At 51.0% G+C, this 9,949-nt stretch overlaps 1 protein-coding gene across 1 annotated transcript in view; it reads left to right on the top strand.

The window, feature by feature from the left end:
• Positions 1–3,757: 3,757 nt before the first annotated feature.
• Positions 3,758–9,949, top strand: part of LPIN1 (lipin 1) — a 53,257-nt gene continuing 47,065 nt past the window's right edge. Inside the window, exons 1-4 of the mRNA XM_023533606.1 lie at positions 3,758–3,958; positions 4,746–4,841; positions 6,673–6,989; positions 8,398–8,514. Of these exons, the coding sequence (XP_023389374.1) occupies positions 3,767–3,958; positions 4,746–4,841; positions 6,673–6,989; positions 8,398–8,514 (722 nt within the window). The 5' untranslated portion in view covers positions 3,758–3,766. The remainder of the gene's footprint in view (positions 3,959–4,745; positions 4,842–6,672; positions 6,990–8,397; positions 8,515–9,949) is intronic.

The raw sequence follows: 9,949 nt of genomic DNA on the forward strand, positions 1-9,949 counted from the left end.
TGTTCCGTAGCGGCTGACTATTCTGCATTCCCACCAACCGTGCACGTGGGTTCCAGTTTCTTCGTATCCTTGCCAAAGCTCGTGTTTTCCTGTTTTTCAGATAGTAGCCATCCCGGGGGCTGTGAGGTGGTAGTATTCTCTCTGTTAAAAAATCCTCGGCGCTCAGCTAAGGCAGCCCCAGGTGTAAAATGTGGAGGACGGGAGGATACTGCCAGGCGGGGCCATGACCCTGTCATTTGTTAAGAATTATGGGACAGATTTTCTGCTTCTATATGGAGGTATTTTCAGATTTACCAGAGGGGATTGCTAAAGATATTAAAGCAACATCTGATTATCTGTGGTAGGAAAAATCCCCCAAGCCGACCCTGTGGCACGCACACATGGGAGGTCGCAGGGTTGGCAATTGGGGAGCTGAGTCCGTCTGTGTCTCCATCTGCCCCTGCCACGCAGGAAGCTCTGCTGAAGTCACTTCCCGTTTCTGGGCACATTTCTGTGAAATGAGGGTGTTGGAACAGCAACTCAGTCAGGACCCTGCCAGCTTCAAAATTCTCGGATTCTGCACTTAGCTAACCTTGAGTTTGCTCGTTGACGGACGGGGAGGGGTGCTGTGTTTTCGAGGACAAGAGAGCAGAACACTGAGTGTTAATTATTAAAGATGCTCTTTCAGTTGCTGAGACTTAAGGAGTGCAGCCTTTATCTTCGAGCGGGCGGAGCTGGAATTGCACCTCGCAGGTCACCCAGGCCGAAGTCCTCGCTTTCCCTCTGCAAGCCAGGACGCGGAGAAGGGCGTTGCCATCTCCTCATGAGCTTTCTCTCCCCTGTGAATAAAACATGTTGTCCCGAGGTCTTCACTGGAGTGCGTTAGCATCAGCAGCGGCCCTGCCTTGGGTTTGGGACCTCTCTGCTGGGGAAGGGGTCACCCGTCATTCAGTGATGAGCACAGTTCACAGATGAGGGGTGTACACAGAGAAGCCGTGAGGTATGGGAGGTACAGGGTGGGTGGCTTCAGCGTCCAGAGCCCCGGATTCCAGGTCTGCCAGCCCACTGTGACCCTGGGCATTTACCCCATTGCACTTTTGCTTGACCTTCAGTTTTCTCATCTGACAGGCCTCATAGCTGGGGGGTTAATGTGCAGGTCACAGGAACACCAGGTAATGTACACAACAGAAGTTGCACAGAACGCCGGGTTCTTCCTGCTTGCCCATAGCCGTAGAGGCAGGCAGAGGTCTGCCTCTTGGTAAACACAGCACGTTCAAATCTAGGTCGAACATTGAACATTGCGGTGAAGATTTCTTTGATAAAATGATTCCCTATAAAAAGTATCTATCGGTGTTACAAAGAATCCTTTTGCATGGTGTTCATCTTTTCAGGAACGGTCCCTCCTCTCCTTTTTGCGTGAAGATCATTAACCTGCACCACTGAACATGCTTAGAAATGGCATGATTTTATCTGTTTATGTGCATGTGACTTGTGTTAGTGGTGGGAGCTGGACGGCCTTGGCAGTGACTCCGCCTCTGGGAGGCAGGTCTGTGTGCATCTCTTATGTGTTTATTGGACGTGTTCCTCTTCCCCACATCCAAGGGAGGAAGGCGTATCAGTCCAGAGGGCGTCACTTAATCCTAAAACGAGAAGGGAGGGCTTTCTCGTGCCCTCTGCTTTGTAGATTTTGTTCATTGCTCTGGTCTCTGGTCTGTTCTAAGAGGTAAAGCCACAGTCCTTGTTTGCCCAGTGCATGCTGGGCATCTGGTTCCTCGCTTTTGAGCCCCAATTTCCTCATTTGTAAATCGGGGATGCTGCTATCATTTCTGCTTATGTCATAGGGATTGAGGTGAGCCTTCCAAAAGGTATTTTGTGTTTTTTCAAACTTGAAAGGACAAGGCTTGATCCTTGGCCTCCAGGAAAATCTGGCAAATTAGACACCATTAGAGCGAGAAATTTTGCAGAATTGAACTGTGTGAGCGGAGGGTCGTCAGGCACAGGTGTGCGCAAGCTCTGGGGGCTGCTGGAATCGTCGTCGGGGCCTGAGGTGGGTGAGGTCAGTGCATCCCTCGTGCCCCTGGGTAGGTCAGCACCTTGGAGAACTGAGGCAGCTGGGCTGGGAGGAAGGGTGGGTCTTGGGACCCACCGATTGGAAGTCGCCCTAGGCAAACCCTCCCTACTCAGGTGGCGTTTGAACCACGTGGCCTCACGAGTCCACCAGAGCGTTACGTGTGCAGCGAGGAAGGGAGAAGAGTGAGCAGGCTGGGTCCCAAAGTGTACGTGCTGCCCGAGCGGGGAGCAGGGGACCCCAGAGGGAAGGGCCCCTGAGTGCGCCCCATCCCTGGCGAGGCTGGGAGCTGGTGAGTGGGACAGCGAGGAGGACGGGCCGGAGGAAGGCTGCGGAGTGAGACCTCAGCGCCCTGAACTGGGCTGAGGTGGCCGAGTCACGTCAGGGCAGGTGACAGGGCACTACCGTGCGACCGGAGGCCGGGGCTGTGCTGAGCGGGCAGTCGGCGGGTGTGGATCAGCACCGGGGTGGCGGACAGAGCCCCGAGCCCGGCGCGGGCGCCTCGCGCTGCTCTGCACTGGGTTAGCTCTCGCGTTGTCCCTTTGCCTCCAGTTTTCTGTCGCTGGTGCCCCTTAGGCTGGCGTCATCTCGTCTGCGTCGCCGTCAACGGCCATCTGTTAGTCTTCCTGCCTTCAGTTTCTTTTCTTGCCAGCATTCCCTGCCTTTTTACCGTGATGCTTTTTCTAAATCCCGGTTTGAGCTGTCATTGTGTCGTTCGCCAGTCCCCTACGGCGTCACGTAGAAATGGCCACATGACATGGCCGCGTAGCAGTGTCGGAATTTCTTAGCGTGGTTTCAGCTCTCCGCTCGTTCCCTGCGTGTTCTCTGGGGCAGACACAGCCTGTCTGTCTCTGTGCCTTCGCACACGCCTGTCCTTCTGCAGGGCCCTCGTCCACCTTCCAGCCTCCCCCCCGAGCGCTGCGTCCTCTGCTGTCCTTGGTCTGACTCCTTCAGCATTGAACTTAAACAGTACAAACAGACACAGCAACACTAGTACGTACTGGGCTGACCTGTGTTTCACTTCTCCCCGTTGTGAGCCTGTGAGTCCTCTCAGTGCACCGGGGCTTTGTCTTATTTGCCTCTGTGTCCCCAGCACCAGGCCCTATGTCGAGTTGGCACCTTGGATGTTTGCTGAGTGGAGTTGAATCAGTAGCCGGGCAGAGGAACCAAGGCCGGGCACGGATACCCCTGGAGCGTGGGAGAGTCAAACAGGCAGGCGAGGACCGGGATGGAGTTGGTCAAAATAATAATAATTTTTCTTCCTAAAGTGAAAATAGTCATTTTTTTCAACTATTACGTACTTATTCTACTTGGTACCATGGGAGATACTCAGAGGTGTCAAATGCAGTCTCTTTTCTCAAGAGTCTTAAGGTTTAGTCTGTAAAAGCTACGTGTAGCGACAGAACATGCACGGGTAGCGAGAGCTATTAGGATGCTATAAACAAGTACTGTCGACCTCAGTGAGAAGGGGCCCGGCAATAAGGCCTCCTGGCATGTCCAGGGTGGCCTTGCCGTGGGAGGCGGGGGACGTGGGCAGTGGAGGTGGGCGTTGTGGAGCCCATTCCAGTGGAACAGAACGACCTGGGCGAGGTGTCGGACGGGACGTGAAACCCACGTGTTTGAAATGAGGCGTTCATTTTGATTGTCTCTGGGGAGATGGCCTTCCCTGAATGAATTCTTTGTGTGTCTGTTTGTGTCTCTGTTTTCTAGGCTCAAACCATGAATTACGTCGGGCAGTTGGCGGGCCAGGTGTTTGTCACCGTGAAGGAACTCTACAAGGGCTTGAACCCTGCCACCTTGTCTGGGTGTATTGACATCATCGTCGTCCGCCAACCCAATGGGAGCCTGCAGTGTTCCCCGTTCCACGTTCGCTTTGGGAAGATGGGGGTCCTGCGCTCCCGAGAGAAAGTGGTAAGAACACAGGACCCAGCGACCCGGGGGATGGGCTCCTTCCTTAGAGGAAGTCATCATGTTACTGTGGCTTGACGTATCCGGAGCTTGTCGCGTGCCCAGCTCTTTAGCTCTCCGTTGGAAAAGGCCGAATTGGCAGTTACTAATTCAGATTGTTCTGGTTACTATGTGAATTACTCTGTGTGAATTACTCTGAAATTTAGTGGCGTAAACTAACTGGTTTTTAAGCTCCTGGATTCTGTGGGTTAGGAGTTCAGACCGGGTGCATCTGGGCTGTTTGTCCTGCTGTCTGCCATCTGGGGTCTCTGCTGGAAGACTCCCGGCCAGGGGCTGGAGTCCTCTGAAGACACGCTCACTCACATGCCTGGTGGCTCTTGGCCGGACTCTGAGATGAGGCTGTTGACCAGAACGCCTGCAGGTGGCCTCTCCATGTGGCCTGGGCGTCCTCACAATGCAGCGGCTGGCTATAAGGGCAAGGGTCTACAGAGAGAGCCAGGTGAACGCTGTGTTTTCTTTCTGACCTGGTCTCTGAAATCATATACTGTCACTTCTATTGTGCCTTACTCACTGGGGCCATCACAAGCCCGGCCGGGGTGGAGGTGGGGGCGGGGCGGGGCAGGGAGCAGACGCCGTTGCTTGACGTGGAAGAGCAGGGAGGACCAGGCCTACCACGGGAGACAGGACTTGTGAGGTTTCCTTGGGATGATAGTAATCAGAGTGAGTGTGTGTGGCGGCCCTGCCCGCCCCCAAGGGGTTTCCTGTTGTGAAGAGGTATGTTTTCTTTTAGGTTGACATAGAAATCAACGGGGAATCGGTGGATTTGCACATGAAATTGGGAGATAATGGAGAAGCATTTTTTGTCCAAGAGACTGACAATGATCAGGTAAGAAAGGCTGGTGGTAAAGGTTAGTTTCTGGTGTTGAGCTTTGAGAAGTGCTTTTCTAAGGAGACAAAGCGGGAGTGTGGGTTGGGGACGAGATGCTGGCGCCTGGCTGTGTGGACGATGCAGCCGACAGAAGCACCTGTTGGCCTGCACTAGGGACTGGAGCCAGGTGCGTGTGCTGTGTCCACACAGCCGCCCTGACTGCTTCAAAGTGCTCGCTGTTTCCCAGGGGACAGAGGAAGCAAATCGCGTTGGCCCGAACCCTTGTCCAGAGCACACCAGGTACCCTGGTGTCTAGTCTCGGATGGCTGAGTCGTCTCATTTCCGTTTAGCGAGTGACCAGGTCGCTTTGATTTTTATTATTTGACAATTTTTAACAGCCTTGTTGAGATAATTCTCATACCACACGATTTATCCATTTCAGGTGTGCAATTCAGTGGTGGTTGGTATTTTCACAGATATATGCCCGGCCAGTTTCGCATCATGTTCATCACCTCAGAAAAGAAGCTGTGCCCTTTAGCTGTCACCTCCCCATCCCCAACCGCCCGGCCCTCCCCGCCGAGGCCTGAGCACCCGCTAATCCCTGCCTGTCCACTCTTTACCTTCCTCTTCAGAGGGAAGGCCGTGAAGTTCCCAATGGTGCTTTGACAGAAACCCTTGACATCCTTAACTCCCGTCTGCCCTGGGCTTTAGACAGGGTTTGTGCTGTAAGAGCTGAGGAAGGATTTGGGGTGAGGATGCCGCAGCAGCTGCAGAGGGCCTGCTGGGCTGGCCTGACAGGGTGCCGGTGGGCGGGATGGGGTCTGGGGGCCAGAGTATGTCCTGTCCCACACGGATGCCCCTGAGAGGCTGCTGGAAGCTGGGGAGCCCATGTCCTTCCTCACCACGTTGCTGCGGGGTGCTGTCTCCCCGTCTCCCCTCCACCTGCAGAAGCCTGCCCCTGCTCTGTAGTCAGGGGGACCTTGTTTTCTGCCAGTGCTCTCTGCCTTCCTTTGTTTGGTCCAGCTGAGCAGCTGAGTGAGATGGCCCCTCACACCCCTTCCAGCCTCAGGCTGCTGCTCTCGGATGCAGACTCTGTCTCTGCAGCTCATTTCATGGTCTCTCAGCCACTTTAAAATCTCAACAGCACATTTCTGTTTTTCTAGCCATTCTCCTTTATATAAGTTATTACTTCTTGTTACTAGGTTTCTCATAATAAATAAATCATTAATAAAATGATTGCTATGGTTTTTAAAAACACTGGTGAATCCTTATCAAGCAACTATCGACTGGCTGCGTGTTTTTCCTTTTGTTTTTAAGGAGAGGGTTAATATCTGGTTACTCAACAGCCACCCCTCTGGATATGCCCTGGCATAGGCAGGCATTTGGGGTGCAGTGATGGAGAGCTGTCTGATGCCTCTCTAAAACATTAACATCTTAATTCATGGTGTATTAAAAAATACACATTCTGTCTCTCTCTCACGTACACACACACACCCTTACACACACAGATAACGCAAAATTGAGTCCAGTTATGCAATGACTAAAATAGCCCATTTTTTCGTCTGTACCCTGGATATTTCAGACAAAATTGAATTTTGGTGACCTGAAATCACTCATAATTACCTCAGTTAGTTACGGTTATAAAAATGCGGGATTCAGTACAAAGTGGTATTTGATGAATTGTCAATCAAATTCGGCAGCCATGTCTCCGGATCACGGTGACGTTCAGTCACACGGCCTGCGTGGCCCTCCCTGGGGAGGGCCGGGCCCCCCGTTAGCACCCGCAGGCCTCAGGCGCCATCCCACTCCGTAAACCCAAGTGAACGAGACTGTCTTGGACCTGTTCCAGGAGGTGATCCCCATGCACCTGGCCACCTCCCCGATCCTGTCAGAAGGAGCCTCGCGAATGGAGTGCCAGCTGAAGAGGAGCTCTGTGGACAGGATGAGAAGCCTGGACCCCAGCACGTCGGCCCAGGTCTTGCCTCCCACGGAGACCCCTTCCAGTGGCTCTCTGGTGAAGAAGAGAAGAAAGAGGAGGAGGAAGTCCCAGCTGGACAGCCTGAAGAGAGACGACGACATGAACACGTCCGAGGACGAAGACGTGTTCCCCATAGACATGAGCTCCGACGAGGAGGTGGAGCCACCGGACCCGCCGCCTGGCAGCCGGTGAGTGGGCTGGGCCGGGCCGGGCCGGGCCGGGTCAGGACGGAGCGGGTGGGAGGGCTTTGTTCAGCTGCTTTTATAAACTTTCCCCCTCACAATCCCTTATTCTTTTGTTAATGCATTGGAGACCGAATTTTGGAATTCCAAGCACCCAATCTTAAAGTAGCAAAAAGATTCGATGTCACTTATAACTAAGCGATGGCGGGTGACGCCAGACCTCCTTGGCTGCTGACGTCAGCATCCCAGAGCAGAGCCAAGAAGCAGGAACTGAGCAAGCCAGGGCTTCGTGCACGAACCCGCTGTTAGGACCTCCTCGTTCTCATTTGAGCACCAGCCCCGTACCCGGTGCTTGGCTCATCCGTAGCCTGAGTGACCCGGGCTCAGTGTAGAACCGGACCGCTTCCTCTACGCGCAAACGTTTCCTCTTCTGTTTGGATTAGGCCCAAAGTTTAAGACACATCTATTTTATTTTTTCTCCGCCTGTAACAGCTTGATGACATTCTGTTTCTGCGTATTACTATTTTGGTAAAAAAAAAAAAAAAAAAAGCCAGTTTTAAAAGAAAACTCATTTGTAAAGAATATTTGATGTTTCAGATTTTTATGTCATTCAGTATAATTTTCGCTAATCGTTTCTGTGTCTTGTTAACATAAGGAAGGGGTAAGGAGCATTAGGATTATCCTCCTGCGACTTGGCAGCGTGGCATTCATTCCCTAACCGAGAGGCTCGGAACCTGGGGGGCTGGCTTTATCACAGGTCCCCGCCCTGCACCTCCCCGCGTGGCTTTTAGTTCCGGAACTTAGTGATGGACAGTTCAGGTGACATCAAAAATACAGACAGCTGGCCTCTGAAATAGAAGATCGTACTTTGTAATGATTGTGTTCTACCTGAGATGAGGTAGATTTGCAGCCGTTCGTAATTCTGAGGTACATTTGGTTTATGTCATTTATTCATTCTGCTGGACGAAACGCTATCTGTGGGCGCTAATTCGGTTATTCAGCAGCCTCCCCTGTGCATCGCGAGAGGTTCATAATCCCTGGTTCCAGTTCTGGGGCCAATCTGCCTCTTTTGGGAGGCTTTTGGGAGATGACATGTGGAAGGCGACTGTATAAGGTACTACAATGTCAGTAACAAGCAGTGTGATCATGTCTGTGCAAACACCTGAACAAAATAATTTTACATTTACAATTCAGCCAAAGCACGAATGCGCAAAACACACTTGCCTGTGTCTGCCTGTCGCTTGTCCCCCTCTCTGATGCCTGGAACACGGCTGCGCAGTTTAAAAAGAGATCACGTTAATTTGCAAAGCGCTTAGAGACGATCAGGAACCACTGGAAATTTGCCTTTACTATGCATTACTAATTATCACTAGTAATTCTTTGACTTTAATCTTTTTTTTTTCCTTTTCACCAGAACTCTCTCTAGTACATTCCAAGAAGATATTCTTAAGGAAAACCTTCCCCCGGCGATGACTTATTCTCAGTCAGCATCGTATCCTAATTCTGATAGAGACTGGTCTCCCAACTCCAGGTAAGCTGCTGGTGTGTGTGGCAGTGGGTTCACCTGTCCTGGTCCAGACAATCTGAAGTCGGTGATAGGAAGCGTGTTTAATAAAATAGTGAAACAGAAATAAAAAATGAAATGAGTTAGGACCAGGAAATATGCAATTTAGAGTAGGAGGTACATTACAAGTCAGGGTTAAAAACAACACGTGCAGGTCGTAATCTTCTATCTAGTATCAAAATTGAACTGCATGTGTAGCCCTTAGCTCCCAGAGGTGACCGTGGAAGGAGGATCACTTGGCAGTTACACAATGCTAAATGTCAACAGGAGAAAATGGGTCCTTTCTTGATACTTATCTCTCTAAAGTGAGATTCAAATACAGAGAGGTTGCCTGAGGCCACTGAGGTCACCCAGGGCTGTTAGAATGAAGCCTTCTCCCGGTGTTTAATTCGAGCTGCTGAATCTAAGGATATTCATATCCCTGAAACGAACTTCCGGCGTAAACAGGGAGAAGCAGAGCTGCCCAGCGTGCATATCTCCAAACTGAGAGTCCTACGACTCTCAAGTCACTGACATCTGTGAGGATGTGGGTGCTCGTCTGGGCAGTTTGCAGAACTGGGGAAGGGACAGATCTAAAACATGTCTTCTCAGTAGGGACGATGTCGGCCCAACAGGCCGCACAAAATTTTAGATATTATAATGGTCTGTGGACTGTGATGAGTCGTAAAGAGAGACACAGTATATCTATGGCATTAAAGTTCGTGCTAGAGGGAGGGCCGTTAAGGAAAAAATGTCTCGTGATGCTCAGGGGTGTGGCGATAATGAGGAAGAGGCCGAGAAATACTTATCTAAGTGATAACGTGACATCCTTGGGTTATTCTCACTCCTGGTGTGCTAGATCTATTTCAGGTTTAAAATGGAAGGGTAGGAGTCTCCTAGGGGATCCTAGGGGCTCTGGCATGTGCTACGAAAGCTTTCTGCCTAAAGCCAAGTCTCGTGAAAATGCCACCCCTGGCTCCAGCTGGATCAGAATAATCTCGTTAATGAGATAGCACAGTGAGCTGTGCGTGTGCTGAACTTGAGGTCGGAGAAAAATAGATATGTCACGTGCCTGGTTTCCGGCCAGGACTGTGACAATGAATGTCAGTCAATCAGGGTAGGCTGGGGTCCTGTGAGGTCCTCTCAATGAGGTCTGTCAGTCTAAAGACAAGTCCTGCCCATCAGAAACAAATTACTAACTACACATGGAAATTAAAATGTTCTGGCAGCCATCCTGAAAATGTAAAAAGAAACTGATGAACTTAATTTTGATGATGTATTTCATTTGACCCAGTGTATCCAAAATATCATTTCAAGTGATCAGTTTAAAAAAAAAAAAAATTGAGATATTTCACATTCTCGTTTTCATTCAAAGCCTGTGTAATCACTGTGTATCTCACATGTACAGAACATCTCGATTCAG

The sequence above is a fragment of the Pteropus vampyrus genome, unplaced genomic scaffold, assembly GCF_000151845.1.
Source record: "Pteropus vampyrus isolate Shadow unplaced genomic scaffold, Pvam_2.0 Scaffold105, whole genome shotgun sequence".
NCBI lineage: Eukaryota > Metazoa > Chordata > Mammalia > Chiroptera > Pteropodidae > Pteropus > Pteropus vampyrus.